General features: G+C 48.7%; 1 protein-coding gene across 1 annotated transcript in view; it reads right to left on the bottom strand.

Moving 5' to 3' along the window:
• Positions 1-23666, bottom strand: part of PI4KA (phosphatidylinositol 4-kinase alpha) — a 109844-nt gene that overhangs the window by 16495 nt on the left and 69683 nt on the right. Inside the window, exons 20-32 of the mRNA XM_019710135.2 lie at positions 22317-22425; positions 21830-21966; positions 21515-21648; positions 18578-18660; positions 13168-13238; positions 12961-13085; positions 12230-12311; positions 11919-12002; positions 10671-10760; positions 8370-8489; positions 5854-5946; positions 4993-5149; positions 4616-4743 (exon numbers count right to left, since the gene is read on the bottom strand). Coding sequence (XP_019565694.2) covers positions 4616-4743; positions 4993-5149; positions 5854-5946; positions 8370-8489; positions 10671-10760; positions 11919-12002; positions 12230-12311; positions 12961-13085; positions 13168-13238; positions 18578-18660; positions 21515-21648; positions 21830-21966; positions 22317-22425 — 1413 coding nt within the window. The remainder of the gene's footprint in view (positions 1-4615; positions 4744-4992; positions 5150-5853; positions 5947-8369; positions 8490-10670; positions 10761-11918; positions 12003-12229; positions 12312-12960; positions 13086-13167; positions 13239-18577; positions 18661-21514; positions 21649-21829; positions 21967-22316; positions 22426-23666) is intronic.

Raw genomic sequence — 23666 nt, 5'->3', positions numbered from 1 at the left:
CTCCCCTGTTGGCCTGACACCACCAGGCAGCTCCTTCAACGGCATCCAGAGCTCCCTGCAGAGAGGTGACAACTGAGGCTTGGTGCCTGGGACAGATGCCCCGACTCCCTGCCCGGTATCCATCCTCTCCTTCTTCCTTATGGTTTTGTGTAGGTGGCCAAGTGGCCAGTCACAAGTACCCTCACCCAGACCTCTGCTAGTTGGGGTGGCCACAGGTTCTCGTTACCACTGATGAGCAGGTGGGCATCAACTAGGTGAAGCCCTGGGGAAGAAGGGCAGGGCAGGTGGTGCCTGCCTCGGCCCTCTGCCCTCCTTCCTGCCGGGCGGCACTGGCGCCGTCTGGAGGCCCTGAGGATGAGGACAAAGTCCACACACTAAAGGTGGCAGAGTCACAGACAAGGGGTCTGTGACATTAAGCTCCTTACAATCAAGGAGGATGAAGCCCTGTGGTCAAGGCACTGTGCCCGGTTTCTGTTTCCTGCAGCCGTAGGTAAGGGCTGTGGCAAAGGCAGAAACCGCAGCTGAGGCCGCATGCCCACTCATTTGTTTGACAAGTACATCCAGGTCACTGTCTCGGGGCCAGGGCCTTCTAGGCTCTGGGAACGGAGCAGGAACAAGACAAAGACATCGACCCAGTCTGCAGTGGGGACACAGGCAACAAGAGAAGCTAAAGACCCTGGACACTGATCTCTGTTAAGGGGAAAACAGCCAGGAAAGGGCTGGGAAGAGTGAACCGGTGTGTTTCTGTGCCATTCTAGATGGGATGGGCAGGGGGCAGCTAAGACAAGCCCTGGAGGAAATGCAGGAGCAACGTGTGCGGCTATTTGAGAAGAGCACAGCCGGCAGAGGAAACAGCACTCGCAGCCTAAAGCAGGAGCACATCCGGGCAGAGGCAGCAGGGACCCCAGAGTGCCCATGGTGGGGCGCAAGCGAGGGGAACAGAGAATGGAGTTGAGGCAGCAGAGACGCCTTGCAGGTCATAGAAGCAAATCTGCTTTCTACAGGGTGGCAGTGACAGGTCTGAGCAAAGGAGGGACCTGATTCAACCCATGTTTTACTGGTTCACTCTGACTGTGCTTCTACAGAGAAGGTGGAGAGCTCCGGGGGAAGCAGGGAGGCCAGGGGCTGCCTCCCTAGTCCAGGAGAGAGGGGAAGGAGGCTGGCGCCAGGGTGTAGCAGTTGAGATAAGGGAAGTGGTCACCTTCTGGATATACTTTAAGGTAAAAGGTAAATCTGACAGGATTTGCAGAGGATCATTTGTGAGCAGCGTGCAAAGGGGAGTCATAAATGGCTGAAAGGATTTTGTCTGAGCAGAGGGAAGGATTACTTGGTATTTACAGAGATCGGGAGATAGGTAGAGGCCAGTGTGGGCCTAATTCATTTGTTCTGAGTCATGAATTTGAGCACCATGCCACGGGATCAGAGTTCTTTTCCACCTTAGTAGAATAAAGGACCTAGACCCTCAAGAGAAGTGTCCTCATACTGGAATTAGATCAAGCTCGCTTTTTATCACCCCATGAATGTAAAAATATCAAGACACCATCAGCAATTGCCTCGGAAGTTGGGGGGATAGGTGATTTTTATTATCTCATTAGACCCATACCTTCCAACTTTCCCATAATGAGCATATCGTTCTTATAATAGAAAAAATTAAAAACTAGAATCCAACAATACAGAAGACATAGAAATAAAAAATTTTAGAATAGAAAAAATTAAAAACCAGAGTCCAACAATACAGTAGACACAGAAATAAAATAGAAAAGCCTCCTAGGGTGTTGCTGGGCCTTGCAGAGGCAGAGACAGAAATGAGAGGAAATAGATAACTTTCAATCCTGAGCTAACAGTAAGACAGATCTGAGTAACATACAAATCCCACACACATCTGCCAGACTACTGAGGAGTGGTAGATGAAGAAAGCCACGAGGAACTGATTTCCAGACAGAGCAGATTTCCCTGGGAAGCAGCGAACCCCAGCTGCTCACGGGCCAGTGCTAGGTCTGGGTACAAGTGGGTGAATGAGGCTCTGCCAAAGGCTGAGTGCCCCGAAGCCAGCAGAGCTCTTGGTCATGGCCGGGGGGAAAGACTGGAATCTGAAAGACCCCAAAAGGAACAGCCATGTGCTTGGCATAAAAATCCTTCTATGACAGCTCTTCCTAATTTTTCTGAAAAAAGAAAAATCGAAGTGAAGGTGGGGTGAAAAGCAGGAAGAACCCACGCTTCTTGCCAAGTCCAGCCCCTTGGGGGCAGTGATCTTAATGTTAGCCACCTGACATAAGAAAAGACCTTCTATTCTCTGGAGAAATAAATCAGCACTGCTCCTCAGTCTCCTCTGCTTTTCTATATACAACGTCTAGTACGTAATCAGAAACTTTAAAACATTAAAGAAAAAACATCAACAGAAACCAACCCACAGATGACCCTAATACTAGAACAAACAAACCAGACAAAGACTTAAAAATAATGCTGATAAGTATGTTCAAAGGTGTATAGGTAACGATGTAAAGAATAGGTGAAGACAGACAGAATCTCACCAGAGAAATATAAACTATATGAAAGAATAGAAATCCTAGATTTGAGAATTATGATATCTGAACTAAAACATATGTAACAACAGAATGAATAAGGCAGAAGAAAATACCAGTGAAATGGAAGACAGGCCAATTAAAATGAACTGAAATGAAACAGAGAGGAAAAAAATAGAGAATACTAACAATCCATGGGACAATATCAAATCACCAATATATGTGTAACTGGGATCCCAAAATGAGAAGAGGAAATGGGGTAAAAAAAAATATTTAAAGAAATGTTGGCCTATAATTTTCCAAGTTTGATAAAAAATCCTAAATCTCTAAATTTAAGAAGCTCAATGAATTCCAACAAGATAAACACATAGAAAACCACACCTAGGTATGTCATAGTCAAACCAATACAAATCAAAAATAAAAGGAAACATCCTAAAATTAGCCAAAAGGAAAAAAAAGCAACAACAACCAATAGCACATACTGAGTAACGAGGATAATGACTGCTGACTTCTCCCCAGAGACAACGCAAGCCAATAGACAACAGAAAATGTGCTTAACATACTAAAAGCAACAAAACAAAACAAAACAAAACAAACTGTCATCTAGGATCCTAGATCCAGGAAAAATATCCAGATGCATAAAAAATGAAGGTGCACTACAGCTAAGAGAAATTTACTTCCACCAGATCTGCACTACAGGAAATGCCAAAGGAAGTTCTTTGGGTTGAAGAGAACAATTACAAATTTGGGTCCACAGAAGACTCAGAGAGTGTGAGAAATGGAAAATATTTGAATAAATATATAAGGCTTTTAAAAAATCCTTTTCTTGATTCTTTTGAAAGGCTTTTGATTTTTAGGGAAAAAAACCCCCAATATTATAAGGTGTATAGCACATGGAGCAGTAAATAAAAACAAAACATAAAGGATGACAGGGAGAAAATGGGCGTATAGGACAGCGATGGTATACAGCTGTCACTGAAGAATCCTCTGCCTGGCAATCACATTAGCCGCCACCACAGCAGCAGTCAGCATTTACTGATAGCTCACTATGTGCTGGGCACTGTTCCTGGCCCCAGAGGTGAATTAAGTCATTTAATCTTCACAATAATCTCTGTCGTCAGTGCCCTTATTATTCGCAATGCACAGAAGAAGAGCACTGCTCTGCAGTCAGAGCCCTGCAGGCTGCAGTGACCCCCACAGGTCCTCCTGCACACTGTCTGATGAGAGCAGAGCTGGCCAGGCTGAGAACCCAGTGCCCACCTTAGTTCCATATAGAAAGGGTCCGGGAGACCCTGGTGAGGCCAGCGCCCCAGCTGACTTCTTATGAGAGGCAGGGGCAAGTGCCTCCCTCTGACTAGTAATTTCTCACAGAAGCCAAGTGGACCGAAACATTTTCTCAAACTCTGAATGGTGTGCCCGACACCAACTCTATGCAGTTATAAAATACCAGGCAAATGTGAAGTATTATGCTTATTGCCATCACCACCTTTCTGGAACATTCTAATTCTGCCTTTGGAAATATTCCAATTTCCCTCAGGGGACAAGAAAAACAAAGGCCCTCTTTTGACCCCTTCACTGATCTTAAAAAACAGAAAGAAACACATCAATTTCCCTGTTACCATGAAAATTAATGGGATCTTTGAAAACTAAAACTCCTTAGGTGTTCATCCAGTCGGCTGAAAGGGCATTTGGCCCTTCCCTGTGGGCCCCCTCCAGTAGCAACTTCAGAAATAGGGACACAAGGAAGGCTGCTCCTCCCAAAGTGAGCAGGCCAAGAGAAGTGTCCTTGTGGACAAACAACGGCTCCCAATCCCACTCCATGTTGACAGGAGTTCCAATCGCAGAGAAATGGCTCCCCCTACTGAGCTTGGGAAAAATAACAGCTTCTGGGCACCACTGGGATGCGTTTAACATATATTCTCTCTGATCACCATGACAGGCCTGTGGCCTGGCATTAATATCACAATCCTACGCGTAAGGAGACTGAGGGCCCAGAGGTGAGGGGCTTGCCTGGATGGCGAGCTCAGGAGCCAGGACAAGCTCGCCCTGTCTCTCCCTGCCCCGCCCTCAAGAGCAGACCACCAGTGTCCTACCGGCACTTCCACTCCGTTCTTGCCGGCCAGCAGCCACTCCCAGCAGGCCAGGGCGGACTCCATGCCATGCTCGTTGAACATCCGGAGGGGACCCCAACACAGGTGATGGAGGAGCTGGGGGTCACAGTCTGAAACCAAACACACACTGTTCAGAGGCCTCGCATACTGGCTGAACCCACGGCCTCCCCGGGTCAGCAAGAGAGGCAGCGCCAGCCGGGCCAATGGTGGCCTTTTATTTACTTCCACCAGAGAGGCCAGAGGTCTCTACTGGGGGGCTCCAGCTCTTTCTTCAGTGAGGACTCCAGCTCGCGAAGGATGACAAAGGCACATGCGCTGACACAGAGCCCAGAGGTCCTGTCCCGGTGCCGGCCCCTTACCTTTGCTGCTGATGAGCATGGCCGTCAGCTTGAACATGGCCTGCGTGTAGTGCTGAGGATCACCCAGGTCTAACGCTGTGTTCAGCTCCTGGACCATCATTTTGTTCAGGTCAGATATCTGGCCTGTGGTGTCGGAGAAACGAATCATTCCATACACCTGCAAGAAGCATGTGCGTCAGCAGAGGCACGTGTAATGCACGCACACGGGCGAGGCCCTGCAGCCACCTGACTGTCCGAGGCAGGACTGGCGGATGCTTCGCTGTCCCAAACGAGAGCCTGGGCAGCATGCAGAGAGCGACAGGCTCGGGCCAACGATCTAACATCGCTCACAGCTTCATGCGTGTGGGCATGCCCATCATTCTAGATGGTTCTTGAGGGCAGGGACCTGGTCTTGTCATCTTTGTCTCCCAGCACCGAGCCCAGGGTCTGACCCATGTAGGGCTGCATGAAAAATGGGCTGAATAAAGTTCCTTTAGAATCAATCAGTGACTCAAATAAAACAATCAGCCTCATATTTTAAAAGCCATACATCATTTTCCCCCCCGAAGAACTTTTTTACAAGACTTGACTTGGAATAATAGTACATATACCTCACCAACTGCCCCAGATAACTCCTGGCAATTTGAATGTTTGCTACCATTAAAAAAAAAAAATCCAGAAAAGCAGAATGCTTCAGTGTAGCCGGTGTGGTAATTGTCGTAACGCTCCAGACTGTGCTGATGGTCCCAGGGCCCCACACACCTTCAAGTCCCCCTAAAATGAGTGAGTTCCACATTCACCAGACCCCTCGTTCACGTTCCATGGGGAAGGAGCTGACCAGCATCAGAACGAGAGGACTCTTTGAAGGGACAGGAGAAGTACCTCGCCCGCGTAACGGTTGCGCAGATTCAGGGACGCCATGAAGTTGGAGTAATCTTTCTTCACACAGGTTGGGCGCTCGGTGAGCTGAGTTGCCTACAGGCAAATATCAATAATTACTTCAGACCATCGCAATGTGTCTTCCTCATGCTTACCACGGCTACATCTAAGTCCAATTAAGAAGCCCAGTTCAGTTCCAGGGGTTATTAAAAATCTTCAGTGCTGGCAAGTTAAGGAAATGACACACTTTAGAACAGCCTCTAGTCTGACATGTCCCATGGAAAAAAGACGTTTAAACAAAGTTTTAGTCTGAAAAATTTCTCTGCAAGGCAGCTTGTAGTTTGGCTTTGATCTGCTATCCTGACTAATTTCACCAAGTGGTCAGCAGGCCTCCCAGATTGTGAAAATCACTGTGATCTGTAATGGAAGTGCTGTGAAGTTAACACTCATGGGATGTCCCCTCTGTGGGTGGTGCTAGTGTATAAACATGACTTGAAGATGGTAAAAGGTGGCTGAAGGTGAGAGTGGTGACAGAGCCACAGACGCTCTGAAATATCTACTCCCTGTTGACAGCAACAGCACAGGACAAAAGGGGCGCCATCTGAGTAGGGACATAACCCACAGAATGGGGAAAATATCTGCAAATCACACAGCCCCCACTTCCTCTGCTTCAGCCTCAGCCCTCAGCCCACCTCCCACCCCCAGCGCTGGGGGTCTCAGTGACTGCTCTCCCTAACCCTGGCTGGTCACTACTCTGCCCAGAACCACCAAAGACTGCCAACATGCCTGACCACCACTCATATTTCCCTGTAGCACATTTTACTACAAACCACGACCTATCTTTCTCATAACTTTTAAGCTGATTAAAAATATATATATATGTTAGTGCAAACGTAATTGCAGTTTGAAAGGTTAAAAAAATTTTGCAAAAACTGCAATTACTTTTGCACTATCCTAATAATAAGGTCACCTAAAATTGCTTCACATTTTTCAAGACAGTATAGCCTTCGGCACCAAGCAGGCCTGCGTTGGAACCTGGCTCTGCAACCAATCAGCTCTGAGACCCTGGGAGGTCGCTCACTGTCTGTGAGACTCAGTGTGTCCCCTGCAAAATGGGGATAACAGTGGCCCTCTCACCAGGCTGTATGAGGACTCAAAGATGCCTGCACAGCCCTGGGGCAGCAATGGCACAGGTGGGCTGCAGGGCAGGCCAGCTCCCCCCCTTGAGCTCTGGCTTTCGTGCCCAGCACACCAAGGTGTGGTGGATGGCGGTGCAGAGGTTTTCTGACTCAGTTCCTTGGGGCCTAAAATCACGCTTCTGAAATGCCCCCCCTCCCAGGCCTTCGCCCCCGGTGCCTTATGATGGGATGTCACGGCGGGGGCTGCAGACTCCTTTGTTTCCCACGGAGCACGGGTGCCGAGGCCAGGAAATCCAGCACAGCAACACATCAGCACACACAATAAATAGTATCCTTTCCTCTTTAGCAACAGAAAAGGGAAAAACCTAACTGAAGTCTGATTTCTGAGGAGTAAGATTTAAGTCTTTTAGGCAAAATCTATCTCTCACAAGTCAGCTGGCTAGAGCCTAGATAAGGATTATGGGTTGTCACATGCATCCTTAGCCTGTGAGCCTTGCCTCTGGCCTCTGCCTGTGTCCTCAGAGTGGTGGAGAGACCAGGTTGGGGAGTTGAGCCTAGGCCACAGGGGCCTGCCAGAGCAAGATCTGGGGGGCCACAGCCTGGCCTCTGCTGCCCGTGTCTGGGATGCTGATGTCTCCACAGAAAACAGTAACCTTGGTGAGTGCTATGAAGATGACACAGGTGAGCAGACACTGGCTTCCTCTGGCTGAGCCAATGGGCTCCTCTCTTCCTCCTGGGCAGCCTCCCTCAACTCCATCCCAGGAGAGTTAAGCACCAACGGCACACACAGCCACGTTGGGTTCAGAGGGTCGACAGAGGCCTGCACTGGGCCCTGAGGGCCGGAGATGCCAAGGCACAATGCTGCCGATCAGATCACCTGCAGTCCGCCCCCTGCTTTGATCCTAGGCTCTAATTTAATTAAGAAGCACTACTTAGTAAATGTGCTGCCCTCTAAGTTAATCTTGGGCAGAACAAGATGAAGCTAAAGGTGCGTGTGTGTAGTTCAGCATCTGCTGAATACAGGACTATTAGGAAGTTGTGGAACATTTCAGATCAACGTGGCTATAAAATGCTTACTGCGTCTAATGGAGATCAGCTTCTTTCCTCGTGGCTGTGGACTTGCAAAAATCCAAACCTGATCTCACTAATGAATCAAGCTTGGATCTCCATCAACCCATATTTTCAAAACAGAAGCACAGTAAGGAAATGCGTGCTTTCCTGACCAGCTCTTCTCTGAACCCGGGGATCTCTCATGAGGTTCCAATCCGCTGACAGACACTTTGAGTGGCCCTCACACATGCAGCATGCGGGTGCCCAGGGGCTTTCGTGAAAAGCTCCACGGCAGCTCTGGCATTTGCCCCCACACTGGCTCCCACGTACCCCGAGGGTGGTGTTCTGCTTGTTGTAGCCGGCATAGTGAAGGATGCTCTCGGTGGCCATGGCCAGGCCTGTGTGCTGCGACAGTCCCGACATCCAGTTCTGATGTTTGTTCAGATATTCCTGAAAGAGGGAAAAACACTGTTGCGCTTTAAAGGTAAAAATACCACTTTACAAACTGAGGTGTGAGGCGGTAGAGCAAACACTGGTTCTAGTGCTGGGCCCGCCCCCTCCTAGTTACTGTGGGACCTTCAGTTAAGTGCGAGCCCCTCTCTGACTGGCTGCTGCTCCCATGTGAATGAGGATGAAGCTGGTCCCCAGAGCAGCCGGCACACAGTACATCTGAGAGGATTGCTGATTCCTTAGCATGTCCTTGGGAGCGCCTGCCATTTGCCAGTGCTGGGAACACAGTGGCAGAGCTCTGGTCCTGCTATTGGCACACGGGCACTTCTACTGCTGCAGCAGTCCTGCTCGCGGGGGCAGCGTGCCGGACAGCAGGCAGGCAGGGCAAGTGCCTGAGTTTGCCTGGCCAACTGGTGGAAGGGGGCGCAGGAGCAGAGGCACACCTGGCAGAGCCTGGAGGTGTGAGGCGGGGGTGGGGGGGGCTCCTGCTCTGGGGACTCCTGGGGTTAGCACTGCAGAAGTGACAAGTACAAGGGGCAAGACAGCAGGGGGCAAGCCCAGGCCAGAGACAGGCCAGGTCCAAAAGGCCTTGTGTGCCGTGTGAAGGAATTTAGGGAGAACCACATAACTCCCCTCAGGAAAATACACACAAGTGCACTAATGTTTTGGGAGGGTTCCTCGAGCCCCAGAAAGCCAACCATGGACCCCATGGTGATGGGGAGTGGCTAATAAACACATGTATCGGGGAGGCACTGAGCAGGCTGCTACTGAAGCTGGGCTAGTGTGGAGGGTGGCGTGGAAGACGGTTCAGGGCTGGCTGAGGCTGCAGACAGGAAGCCCGGGCAGGAAAGGGATGAGAGGCCGGCAGTGAGGGCTAGACAGCTGGGGCGTGGGGGTGGGGTCGGGGGTTTAGACAGACAGACTGTACAGGGCGAAAGGATACCGAGGGCCTGAAGTGACACCTAGTGAAAGTATCAAGATCATGTCAAGCCTGTTCATTTTTCACTCCCTTCTTAGGCCAGGCCCGAGAAAATAAACAGCTCTCTCTATTGACCCCTTTTTTGTCCACCAAACCCTTTCAGCAATGAAAGGGGGCCTCCCCTCTTTAGGCTGCAGCTTTAGGAGTTAAGGCCCCTCCCTACTATGTGAACCAAAAGAGATCAGACATTTCCCAAATATGACCAGTTTGAGAAACTACCAGTCTGTAGAGTACTACTATATATACTAGATAGCCACGGGTCGTCGCGTTACAAGGCCCAGCTTTGTCCGGCTGAGCTGGTGAGCCTGCCCAACGCAAGGCTCCATCGTTTTCATTCCCCTAATAGCTCTACCCTCACTGCTCCAACCTGTTTGTGGGAGGAGGAACTTTACAGTGACCCCAGGCACAACCCACGGGTTCTGGTAAAACGCATTTCCGAAAAGCTTCTAAGGCTCTTGGAGTTGGCTGCTCTACCCTTTCTGGACTCCACACCCAGAAACACTTTGGAACTAGCTTTATCTTGACAAGTGTTGCTGAGATCAACTTCACAAGCTCCTCTTGACACATACCTGCTCTTTGTGTAGCCAGACTTCTTCTAGTGCCTTTTTTCTTATCTTTGATCCCTTTTAAGGTGACTCTTTCCTCTCACATACTGTGGCATTTTTGTTCTATCTCTGCTTGACCATCTTCCAAGCAATGGCTCACCGTGTAGCGATTCCCATTTACAAACCAGTACTTTGGGCTGAAAGGGCTCCTGTGCAGCTACACATGCAGCCTAGATGGAGCTAATGGGCAGGAGTCCCGACTTTGTTTCTGTATCAGGATCCTTGCTCTAGATCCTGTACTCCGCCCTGGGAGCTGCTGCCGGCCTGCCGGGCGCCAGCCCACCATGCCGCCCGTGCCCATCTTGCAAGCAGCCCCAAGTACTGCCACAGACCCGACACCTCTCCTGGTGTGAGCGGTCAGGCGCCCTGGGCCCACCTGCCTGACGAGCCCACCACACCTGTTCTCCTCACTCCCAATTCGCACACTTAGCCCTCAAGGTGCTCCTAACGCAGATCAGCTTCTGAGGCTTCTATTGACTAATGTTTTTGGTCTCTGCTTATTCACACTAGTGCAGTTTGTATTGAGTTTGTGCAAAGCTCTTTGGATGGTTCGAAAGAGCTTATCAAGACTGCTTTTTGAGGATTTCAAGAAAGTACCTGTAGGTGGGACTTGGTGACCGTAGGCGCCCACTTCATCGCCTCCTGGAGGATCATTCCACAGCGGGCAGCAAAGTCCTTCACGATGCTCTGGAAGAAGGTGTGATCAACCCGAGGTCAGTGCATCTGGGCTGTCAGAGGACGGTGGCTACTTACGTTATGGCCTAATTGTGTCCCCCCAAATCCATGTGAGGAAGTGCTAACCCTCAGTTCCTCAAAATATGACTACATCTGGAGATAGGGTCTTTAAAGTTAAAATGCGGTCAGTAGGGTGGGCTCTAATCCAATAGGACTGATGTCCTTGTAAGAAGAGCAGATGAGGACATGGTCACGTACAGAGGGACGAGCATGTGAGGACACAGGGAGAAGACAGCCATCTGCAAGCTAAGGAGCGAGGCTTCAGAAGAAACCAACGCTGCCAACACCTTGACCTTAGACTTCTGGCCACCAGATGTGTGAAAATACATTTCTGTTGTTTAAGCCACCGGTCTGTGGTACTTTGTTATGACAGCCAGAAACTAATATGGGGACGATGTTCTAACACCCAGGCTCCTGGGTGCAGGGCGCCCACGTACATCCTAGTCTATAATTCTTGCATAAGGCGGCGTGACAGAGCCCACACTCACAGAGCATTGCACAGCCACCGAGTCAGTGACTGAAGGGGAAGGAAGGCCCAGGGAGTTAAAAGCCATCATAGGGCTGCGTGAGGAACTCCCTGTGGGCAGCCGGTTTGGGGGGCCCCCGAGGCTGGGACATGACCAGCCCCAGGCTGGGGGAGCTCCGGCCTGGGCTGGGCTTCAATTCTCACAGTGAGGGCTCAGAGCCAGATCTGGCAATGGCACGTCTTCCTTAACTGGAGCTTTTCATTCTGTCAGTTTCTGGCAGCGCAACACAAAGCCAAAATCATGTGACTACTCCCACAATAACAGAGAGCCAGCACGCCTCACAGCAATGAAGCTTGCCTCAAAGCCATGCTTGTTCATGCAGCTTTGAGATGCTGTAAACTGACAGGTAGCTAAAACCTCCTTGGCAGCTGAAACAAGAAAAGAGCTGAGAATCAGCACAGCTGAGTGGCTGAGTGAGTCACCTGCTCACACCGTGACCCTGGCAACTGCGGGATGGGACCCAACCACTCACACCTCTAACTGCTGGGGACTGAGTGACATAATGTACAGAACAGGCCGGCCGTGACAGACACAGGAGATGGCAGTGAAATGGCCCTTAACAAGGGGACCAGTCCAGGCCTACCTCTCGGGCTTCACACGTGTCAGGAACGGTGATCCGATAGGGGGCATCAGGAATGTTGTAGTAAGGCTGGTCCTTGTGAATATCCTGAAAGCACAACAGGACTCCTGATGTCAGCGGCCTTCCTGGAGCTGCCCCGTCCCCTGCTGAGCTGCACCTGCAGCCACGCTAAGTGGCAGAGCGTTCGCCTCCCTTCCCCACACTCGTCCTGTCTGTGATGGGCTTCCGAACTGGCTGCAGCCTACTGGGAAAGGCCAGGGTGGGACCTGGACGCCCCACTCCCAATCTGGCCACGTGGAGGCGGGGATACTTACAGCGCTCAGCGACAATGACAGCGTCTGGAGGATGTCCAGCATGGTCTTTAGCACCGTCCCACTCCACAGCAAGTGGGGAAACCTGTACCGAGAGCCACCTCTCAGGACCCAGGAGCCAAGTCCCCAGGGACCCTGCATTCCTTAAAGTGCTGCCTGGGGGGCTGGGAGCCCCACCACTGGCTGCCCAGCTGAGCATTAGAGGCGGTCAAGAGGCCTCTGAGGCAGGGCAGCCAGTGGGAAATGCTCCCCAGGCTCCGGCCAGTCCCAGCCCTTAGGGCCAGACACGGGCCCAAGTCACCTGCATCCAACCCCTGGCCAGGCCACTCTCTCCCACTCCCCCAAGCAATCCTCTTCATTTACGACCGGGGCACCAGGGCTCCTCGATGTTTTCACATCATGGCACATATAGAAAATGGCCATCTCTTCACCCCTGGGGTGAAGAGAAGAAGCTGCTCCTGAACTTGGGACCCAAGGCCTGAGGGGAGCAGACTGAATGGCTGTGACTCGTGACTGCAGCAAACTCACTGACATGCTGTGGAAGGCTGCATCACCCTTTGAGAGTTGTAATTCTGACTCCATTTTTTTCTGGACTGATCATATGAGGAGGATCCTTCCCTGCATTCCAAATCTAAAGTTTACACACACGAGCACACACACACACACACACACACACACACACACACACACGCACGCACACACGCACACACAGCATTAGAGGAAAATGAGCTTACTTATCCACCAGACCAGACAGGTACTTGTCCGCCACTCTCCGTATCCTCTTGTGAATGTGGTTGAAGTTCACCAGGAGAAACTGCGCGTGCCGCTCCAGCTCCTCTTCATTCTCCTTGGTCTTTGCCTGGAGGTCAGAAGAGACAGGTCCAGCACGTGCCCTCTGTGTGCCCCCAGCAGACACGCGCTGGCACTCTGACAAGGCTTACTTTATCCGCCATCATGTTCAGGAAGGCGTCAAATACTTTGTCTGCGACGGCAATCACACACTGCATCATCCCTGCAACGAGGAGGGGTTCCCACAGGTCAGGAGCACCAACAGAAAGGGCGCAACCCCAACCACTTGCAAACATTTTGTTTGGACGTGATTTTAGACTTACTAAGGAGGTGCAGCGAGAGCACCGAGTCCCACACCCCCGCCCCCCAGCTTCCCCTGGTATTAACTTTGCATTTGTCAAAACTAAGAACTGGACGTTGATACAATGGTACTGCCTGAACTTAAGCCTCTATTTGTATTTTCCCAGTTTCCCCACTGGGATCCCTTCTCTGTTCCCGGATGGAATCCAGGATGCCACCTGCCATTCAGTCATCATGTCTCCTTGGTCTTCCCAAATCTGTGTCGATTCCTCAGTCTGTTCTTGTCTTGCATGACCTTGACACTGAAGAGCACAGGTCCTTTGTGGGATGTCCCTCACTTTAGGTTTGTCTGATGCTTGCTCATGATTAGACTGAGGTTATAGGACTTCAGGGAAAACGGCACAGAGGTGAAGTGCCCTTCTTGTCGCATCGTATCAGGGGGTGTGAAACCAGTATCTCCTACCACTGGCGTGTTGGCCTTGATCACTTGTGTACAGCGGTCTGCCAGGTTTCCCACTGTCCGGTTACTACTTCTCCCTTCCCATAGTCTACTCTTTAGAAGTGAGTCACTGAGTCCAGTCCACACTCGGGTGAGGAATCAAGTACCATCTCCTGAAGAGACTCTGTAGACATTAATGAAAACTACCACAGTAACTGAGAAATACTTTGGGGAAGATAACTTTGAGGTTATGTAGATATGCCATTTTTCTTTAAAATTTTGCCCCTAATTCAGCACTTCTCAGTGGGTTCTGCCGCAGCAGTTACTGTGCTTCCCGTTGGGATTTGCTGCCTTCCTCATTCTTTCTTTTAGTAATTGGAACTTGATGAGAAAGTTTTGTCCCTTCTCTCTCGTTTTAATTTTTCAATCATCTAATCGTTATGGACTCATGGGTATTTATTTTATCTGTTAGGTTATAACCCAATATTATATTTATTTTGTTGCTCAAATTGTTCCAGCTTTGGCCACTTGGAGCTTTTTCACGTTGGCTCCTGTGTCCTTATAACCTTCTCCTTCTCTTTTCTTTCTTCTTTCTCTCTCTCTCTCTCTCTCTCCTTCCTTCCTTCCTTCCTCCTCCTCCTTCTCCTCCTCTTCCTCCTCCTGCTCTTCTCCTTCTCCTTCTTCCTCTTTCTTCTCTTTCTCTTCCTCTTGTTGTTCTTTTTTTTTTTTTTTTTTAAGAAAAATATATGACTTTACCTTCTAGCACTACAAGGTGCCCCAGGCTCATCTTGTATTTTCCCTCCTCAGCCCTCCCTAGAATCAACCATTTCTTCATGGAGCCCTGGTTCCTTTCACTGAAGAATGGTATTTGGAAACCAAGATCTGGGCACTGGGTGTGCTCACTGCTACTGGGGTACAAAGCAGATTTTAAAAAGCAACAGCACACTGTGAGAATCACTGAGAAAAAACTATTAAAATGTCCACTCGTCCTCCACAACGCTGTCCCACTTCTCCAGTGTCTTTAACTAGGAGGCTAAAGAACAGGGCGGCAAGGCCCGCAGGACAGAGAGTAGGCAGGCGCTGCTCCTCTGCACCCATGCCCGGCACGGAGCCTGAAACATCAAGAGGCATCTCATATGTGTTTGTTATGATGATAAACAGGCCCCAACAGCTCTCTGAAATATGAAATGTGATTAGTGTGACCTGGGCAGATGCCTAAGACTAGAGAGAGGCTGCTTTCTAAGGCTGTTATTTCTAAGATAAATAACAATCAGATAGTGGTCAGACGCCCATCATTATCATGTAGTAGCATCTAAGAAGATGTTTGCTTTAGAAAAGCCACTCTCCTTTGGAACTGCAGGTTAGCGCTGCATTACCAGTGTACAGGCAGACCTTGTTTTACTGCACTTTGCTTTATTGCACTTCAGATGCTGTATGTTTTATAAATTGAAGGCAAGGCCCTCCACCAGCAAAAATGGTGATGACTTGCTTAACTGCAAGACTCGCTTTATTGCAGTGGTCTGGAACTGAACTCACAATATCTCCAAGGTCTGCCTGTACTGAGTAACTGGGCAGCTGGCAGGCAAGCAGCAGACTCCTGCCCTCACCTTCCCGCACTGTAGGAACACACCGAGGCTTGGCTTACACCTGCCCAGAGGGGGCGCCGGCACTCCCCTTTGGGGGCTGGTAGATGGTTCATATAAACTCTCTCTGAAAATTCATGAATAACACATAGTTGGTTCTGAAAATTCATAAATAACACATGTCACTTCCTTCCTACCTCTCATGTTTTAGGAGGGAAAAGCAAGGGGGAAGTAAACTCAATGGTGCACGTTTATTGGCTTAACCTAAGTACCATACTCAGAACAAAAACAATGATCCATTTGAAATCATGTGGAAGAGTACAGTATACTGTGAAAATTAAAAGTGTCCGTGAAGAGCAAATCGGTCCCTAGTGCAACTGAATTTCCTCTTATAACACAGCAACAGAAAAACAGCTCAGGCAAGAATGAAAGAGGAGACATCTAGCTTCAGAAATGTATCTGATTCATTCTGAAGATATTCTCATTAAGAGGCTGGCGAAATGTGGTAAGTTCTTTGGCCCCTAGGGGTTGGCAGTCTGTTTTTTCTTGCTTTATCTCCTTCGTAGAACCAAAGATTCTTAGGGTGACCCAACTGTCCAGAACAAAACTTAGTACAAAATAGCTGCTAAATAACCCAACGCTGGGTGGATGGACAAGGGGAGCGAATCAACGAGCAGCTCAGCCGGTGGTTAACGGCATCTCTACTACTGGGGCACGTGGGTGAGACCCTGAGTGTGGGGCTCCCCTCTCCTATACCCTGCACCTCTAGTGGGAGAGGCTTCCTTCCATAGAAAATGTCTGTACCTTCCGCCCTGGTCTCCAATGGGCTCCTCCTCACTCCAATCTTTCCCCTCACTGCCAGTAGAGGGAGCTTCCAGAACCCTCACACCCTCTTTCTTTGCCAACCAGGGCTCCCAACTGCAAAAATAAATTCATGCACCTAATTTTCTGACTGTTGTGCAGGTATGTGAAGTACTCTGCAGAGGACTTATTGGAAGTCTAACATGAAGAAGCATCTCAGAGTTCCTGAGGTAGTTTTTTAAAAACGATTTCTTCAAGGACCGACTTTTTAACAAAAGGAAACAATGGTACCAGAAGTATCTAGGGATTAGTTCTCCATTGGCAAGAACAAGTTCATAGATTCTTCGGTGTGCCAATGGCTTCTGGCATGGAAAGGATTCTTCATGACTAACTGTACTTCATTAATACTAAATTTATGAATCTTAAGAATTATCGGGGCGGCCGGGTGGCTCAGTTGGTTAGAGCGCCGGCTCTGAACAACGGGGTTGCCAGTTTGATTCCCACATGGGCCAGTGAGCTGCGCCCTCCACAACTAGACTGAAGGACAACGACTTGGAGCTGATGGGCCCTGGAGAAACACGCTGTTCCTCAATTAAAAAAAAAAAAAAAAAAGAAAGCACAAAGTCAAAAAAAAAAAAAAAAAAGGAATTATCAATCAGTATTCCTCGAAATATTTACCCACACAGTTAATCAATACAAATGTGTGGATCTAGCCTACAAAGTTCTAAGTATTTCAACACAATTACAAAATTAATCTTCTTCTTCTAAGCACTTAAAACATAGGTCTAATATTTCAGGCTCTAAAACTTTTAAACACCTTATAAATCAGCACACAGACCAATACAATGCTAAAACTTATTAGTGTCCTTATACTAAAATTGGCCAAACAATGCCTATACTATGCATTCTTTTCCTTTGCTGCCTTTATTTTAATCTCTTATTTTATTTTTCCTTTTTTCCCCTTCTTCTGCCTCCGGTTTAAGCCATTGTTTCTCAGTCTAGTTGTGTAGGACACAGCTCCCTGGCCCACGCTGGTATTATGAGCCTTGCGCTCTCCCCACTCCCCTGCTGAGGCCATCGGTCGCAGGTCCCAGCAGCTCAGGGCAGCTCTCGCTGGCTGCCAGCCACTCACGCTGGCCACTGGCCACTCATGGCAGCACACCATAGCCCACGGCAGCTCACGGCAGCCCAGCTCCAGGGAGAGCCAGTTAAAGTGTTCACAATCTTAGCTGTAGAGGGCGCAGCTCACTGGCCCATGTGGGAATCGAACCGGTGACCTCGCCTTAGGAGCATAGCCACTTGAGCCCCCGGGTCAGCCCTTTCTTCTTATTTTTATTCCTATTCTTAGGTTTACCTCACTAGGGTTTCGGTAATATTGTAATATTTTTATACCATTTAAGGGATTCAATTATGTTTCTGTCTTCCTAGGAGTCTGGTCCTCTTAATTGGGACTGGGCTACCTGAGACCCTCTGTGCACACAGGGTCTGAGGACATGTGCATCACGGGAGATTGTGAATCTTTGTGTTTCATATAAATTTTCGTTATTTGGAAACTTTTCCAGGAATAATGCAGCCCTTAAATCAGATATGGCCCACAGGTCCTGACCTGCTGCACTGACATTCTGGCTTGGCCTGACGGCGTCACTGGACACATCTGTGATCCTGAATGGGGTCTTCTCATAACTAGCAGGACTACCGAGGAGCCCCTCATGCTGAGGAATGGGGACTGTGCCCACATCAACTCTCTCTGGAGCCCTCAGCTAATGGAGCATCTTTAACTGGCTACTTGGCAGGATGCCTCTGCTCACCACCTGCTGGTGCCCTTTCCACCTGCTCACTCTCTGAGACCAGGTACCAACCTCTTCCATGGACTGTGTGACTCTTTCCTGACTCCCAAAGAAATAACATGTCTCTACCTCACAAATACTTAATGGAAGAAACAAATACTCATACATATCCTAGTATATTTGCCCCTTTTAAGCACAATAAAATATTGTATGCATGTTCAAATTGAGGTAATTTGTCCACTGGGAGTCCCTTTAAATTGGTTCTTGGTCGTCTCAGTCTGCTCCAGACATCAAAAGGCATGCCTGCTCCCCGGCAACAAGATGCTCCAGGTCCATCAACAACCAGCCGAGGAGGCCAGGATCCTTTTAGCAGAGGACAGTATTAGGGACCGAAATGTGGGGGCTGAGACGCACTTGAGCACTGATGGTGGCAAAAGTGACACCCCTTCAGCTCTCAGGCTTCTTGCAGCAGTGGCAGAGCCAGAAAGATATGTCATTTTTTCTAAGATGATATGTTTTATACTGATCTTTTCCAATGTAGTATGCAGCTTCATAAAACTATTTTCTCCACAGTCAAAAAATAGGGACTAGCGTTCATTTTTATACTATCAAAGCTCAATTCATCATGAGAATACCACAATCATAAACTTACCAGACTTGTCTTTCTGAATAGCTTTATCTTCAAAGTAGCAGAACATGACCTGGAAGCGGTCAGGACCTGTTGAGCGCAGAACCCTAATAAGGAGAACAGTTTTGAGTAAATTGTGAAAACTCTAGGCATTCCCTATCATAGCCTTGACACTGCCCAGAAACAGGCTATCAGGAACAGATGCCCTATGCCACTCAGAGGGGCATACACTGACACGGACTTTCTGGAGGGTGATGCCTACCCACCGAACATGACATATGCACAATTTCCACCCAGCGACCCACCACTAGCGATGCATCTTAAGGGTTATGCACACAAGGATTCTCCTAATAGCACTGACTGAATGTCCATCAATAGAACACTGGTCAGATAAACCAAAGTACATCCACTGATGGCACATTATGCATCCACCAAAACGAGAGGTAACTCTGTATGTGCTGCTCTAGAAAAGCATCCAAGATGAACTGTTAGGTGAAAAGAGCAAGGTGCAGGGGGAAACGGGTTCCCCAAAGGACTCCATGTGCCTGTGTACATGTGGGACACACATGCTTGCATATGCACAGAAGACTTCTAGAAGGGAAAGTAAGAGACTGTCAACAGTGGGCATCTCTGGATTCAGGGCTAGGAAAGTGAGGCTTGTATATTTTCATCTTTAGCATCTTCTGTATCATTCCAATGTTTTCCTTCTCTTTTTTATGTTATGCACCGTGAACATTTTGACTTTTAGAGCGAAAAACATCTTTAACCTTGGGGGGAAAGGAAGAGAAACGAAAAAAAAGGGATGAGCTTGAATCACGGTCTCTGTGGAGGGCTCCATAGGGACAACGCAGGCACACACTTAGGCTAGCACTCCTCAGTGTGTCCATGGGCTCCCGCACCCACGTTTTGAGAGTTAAGCTTCAGGGGGGCAGGCTCAGTGGCTTTGGGCACATGCGGTCTTGAGTGCTCAGGTGCACACAGCTTTAACGTAACTTCTCACACTTTCCACTTTGTTGTTTTAAAGTTCTCCCGATAACCAGTGGCTGGGAATAATGCAAGCCAGGTTTTTCAAGAAAGGCTTCAGGGTGGCTTCTTCAAGCTAACAGAGTGCTCTTGGGGACTGGCAGGGAGCCCAGGGTGGGAGCTGGGTCTATGGGAGCTGCTGCAGGCTGACCCCTTATAAGTCTACATTTACCAGCCAACTCAACAGCCTGTCCTGAGAGTCTGAGATCAACATTCACAGGCATAGGGAGACTGGTTGGCTCAGATGGTTAGAGCGCAGTGCTCATAACACCAAGGTCGCCGGTTCAATTCCCACATGGGCCAGTGAGCGCGCCCTCCACAACTAGATTGAAAACAACGACTTGACCTGGAGCTGATGGGTCCTGGAAAAACACACTGTTCCCCAATAAAAACAAACAAACAAACAAAACATTCGCAGGTACACTTGTGGGGAAGCAAGAGACAGCCCTGTAGGCAAGCACATGAGGCTGAGAGGGGGCTCTTACAGATACACGACAGGATTAAAACCAGGTTTTTGCTCTATTTTGGTCTGTCTTGTTTTGTTTTTCTTTGAAAATGTATTCTTTATATATTAAAAAAAAGACTAGAAAGAACTGTATTAACATGCTATAGGGGAGAGTGGTGAGATCAGTGTTTTTTTACCCCCTCTACTTATTTCCAAGTTTTTGTGTAATGTTCTCAAATTTTTATAACTGAAAAAAAAATTATAATGAAAAAATGAAAAGAAAGTCAAAACTCTTAGCTCTGTGGGACTCTGGGGACAATGGGTCACTAGCTTTCAAATTCTGCTCTGTTTTGGAGTCCTGGGGCTGCAAGAAGCAAGGAGAAGGGGACTGAGAGGGAGGGTGGGGGTTCACACCCACCCCAAACAGCCTTAATCTATTTTACATGTTGAGCTTCCAAGTAAGATTTCTTTTACAAAGAGGGTTTTGTGACACCAAAAAAGGTTAAAATAGTGGTGTTTTCTAAATATCACTCATTTTAAGAATACTGTTTCAAACCACTTGAGAAAAACATTATTCTACAACTAACTGCACCCATCCTGTAACTTAAACAAACAGGCTAAATGTAAAATGACCTTTTTTGGTGACAGGAACACATCGTTTTTTAGCTTATGTATTTGGCTGCAGCCCAGAGTGCCTCAGGCCTTAGTATGGTGGGTCTGTAGCATTCACACTGGCAGCCACAGGCAGGACTCTGATTGTCCTGGCTGCTTCTTCCAGATTATTTTTGGGAGAGGCAGCATGGCACAGTACCTAAGAGACTATTTGCGTTTCAATGTAAATCAGGGATTATTATGTTGGGCAATTTACTTAACTACTCAGTCTCAGTTTCCTCATCTATAAAATGGGTATGTGAGAGTGCCTACCTCACAGGGTTGTTGGAGAGCATGTCAGTATGTGTAGCTTAGGGCAGTGCCTGGCCTGACATAAGCTCTCAGTCCATGTTAATACTGGTATTGTCATGATGACCATTATAGATTATGACAATTATTATAGCTGTTAGGTCTGCTGTGGTTACAGATGCATTCTGTGTGTCGGGCCACCTGTGGGATTGGTTTGGCCACTTCCTACTTCCTGTTTGCATTCTACTGTGGTCCTGGAAGCCAGCCTTACAACATTCTCAGGGCCTTAGAACATTCTCAGTGAGGGCTGGTTCCTAACCGGGCTCTTGTCCAGTCAGTGCACTGAGTTTTGCAACATCCATTGTGATGGCTCAGAAGCCTATTCCCTATGAGGCAAAGATGATAACAGAATTTAGTGTGTCATTAGAAATGGTGCTTGGTGCTCAGGAAGGAGGAGCACACAAGAAAAGCAGAGGGTGTTTTCTGTTTGTTTTTCAGAAAGCTTGCATGTCTGGGAGGAACTGAAAGAAGTCCCAGGCACAAAAACGTCAATCAGCTCAGACGGATGTGCGGGGACGTGAAGGCTTGTATACCTCATATACTCCAGCCGGTAAACAGACAAGAGATAGGTGGACATGGCGAAGTCCAGCTTGTTGATGAGGGCGGACACTTCGGGGGCAGGGTCCAGCAGGTTGATGATGGTGCTGCGCAGCTCACTGAGCTCGGCCTAGAGGGAAACGCACACTTGAGAACTCCCGTGGGTACCCGGAAGGGCAGATGGCCCTCCCCCAGGAGACACGGACCCAGTGGCCAACAAGGAACATGAAAGGATCTATTCTCATGTTCAAGAGAACTCAGCAGAGCCCCCGCGCTGCATCATCTGTCCTTGGGAGGGCGAGAATCCTTACGGGGGTGACCGTGTCGTTCTTCATGGCTGAGTTGTACTGGAGGACAGACCGCAGCGGCTCTTTGCTGGGAAAAGTGAGCAGGGGGGACTTGGTGGCTATTTCACAGACCCCCTCGTACCATTCTTCTGGCCAGAGTCCTGAAAGAGAGTGCACGAGTGAGACGACCGCCCTGGCCGGGAAGCACTGCAGTGGGGTCGAGGTTGACAACTTCTAGAATCGTGGGTCCTTTGTTTGAGCCAATTATTCCCAACAATGGGACACAGAAACAAGTCTGTTTCCTAACTTGGGCAGGTTTTTCCTAAGATATGTGGTATTCTCAGAACCCTACACCACATCTGCGAAGTAACATTTGCAAACACTTGTAGGAAGCAGCAGCTGCATTTGGACTAATTTCGAATGAGCACATTCATACTTAGAGTCGTGTCCTACCTCCCCTTTGTTTTCACTCTGCACTCTGTCTCCCCCAGGAGAGCGGATACGCCCCTACCTGACCCCTCCTCAGCGAATCCCATTAGTACGGAATAGAGCCAGAAGTCCCGGAAGAGCTTCTGCAACCGTGGCTTAGCTTCCTTGATGGGCGGCAACCGGCGGGTCAGCTGATGTGCCAAGGGGAGAGGGAGAAAAGGAGGTTACTTGGTCACGAAACCCTAAAACCTACAGATGTGAAATCAACCACATATCCACTGTCTAAGAGCATTCTCCGGGGAATCAGTCAGATTGGGTAAGAAAAGGCACACTGAGCAGTGACCAACACTTCTCGGTAAGTTCCCCAGTAAATGTGCATTCATTCGGCAAACATTTATTGAGTGACTAATGTGCCCCAGGCACTGCACATGGGAGTTGTGCAAAGCCCTGTTCATACACTCCAAGGCCCTCTGCCTAGTTTGGAGGCAGGTAAGCCATCACAGTACGGAGGAATGCCCAGAGAAGGTGGCATGGACCTTGATGTTAGCATGCGAGTAAACCTTAGCAGCCTGTCCAGCATCAGGCCCAAAGCCTGGGACTGTGGCAGGCATGGAGTGCTCAGGGGAAGGCTGCCATGAACTGGGGCTGGGGTTCAGATACAGGCATGGATGGAGAGACTAAGAGCATCAGGAATCTTGTGGGTCAAAAAATGGCCTTTAAATCTTTTCCAGCATGGAATACTATCGGCAGTAAGAAAAGATGAAATAGGACCATTTGTGACAACATGGATGGATCCTGAGATTATAATGCTAAGTGAAATAAGACAGAAAAAGCAGAGAACTGTATGATTTCACGGATATGTGGTATATGAACCAAAAACAACAAAAGAACAAGACAAACACATGAGAAACAAAAACTCATAGACACAGACAATAGTTTAGTGGTTACCAGAGGGTAAGGGGGGAGGGGGGTGGTAGATGAGGGTAAAGGGGATCAAATATATGGTGATGGAAGGAGAACTGACTCTGGATGGTGAACACACAATGTGATTTATAGATGATGTGATACAGAATTGTACACCTGTACACTTTACTAAGAATTGTTACCTCAATAAACTTCATTTAAAATAAAAAAAATATTTTCCAGCAGCCCAGCTCTGCAACCAGTTATCTTGGGTAGCATCCCAGTATGTATAACTGGTATGGGCAGAGCTGCTCAGGGGCAGGAGTGAGAGGCTAAAGGCCCTGCACCCCTGCTCCAGATGGTGTCCTGTTTGGTGGGCAGCAGGGAGCGGCTCTTTAGGTAAAATGGCTCCATTTGTGCACAACGTCCAATGGGTGAGTCGATCCTCACAGAACCTCCAGCAGGCGTTGAATCACTGTACAGTGATAACCAACCTTCAGTGAGGGGGACCCTGCAATCCAGGGACACA

The sequence above is a fragment of the Rhinolophus sinicus genome, linkage group LG16 (assembly GCF_036562045.2).
Source record: "Rhinolophus sinicus isolate RSC01 linkage group LG16, ASM3656204v1, whole genome shotgun sequence".
Taxonomy (NCBI): domain Eukaryota; kingdom Metazoa; phylum Chordata; class Mammalia; order Chiroptera; family Rhinolophidae; genus Rhinolophus; species Rhinolophus sinicus.
The sequence above is the reverse complement of the archived record's forward strand: the minus strand, read 5'-3'. Positions and strand labels throughout refer to the sequence as shown.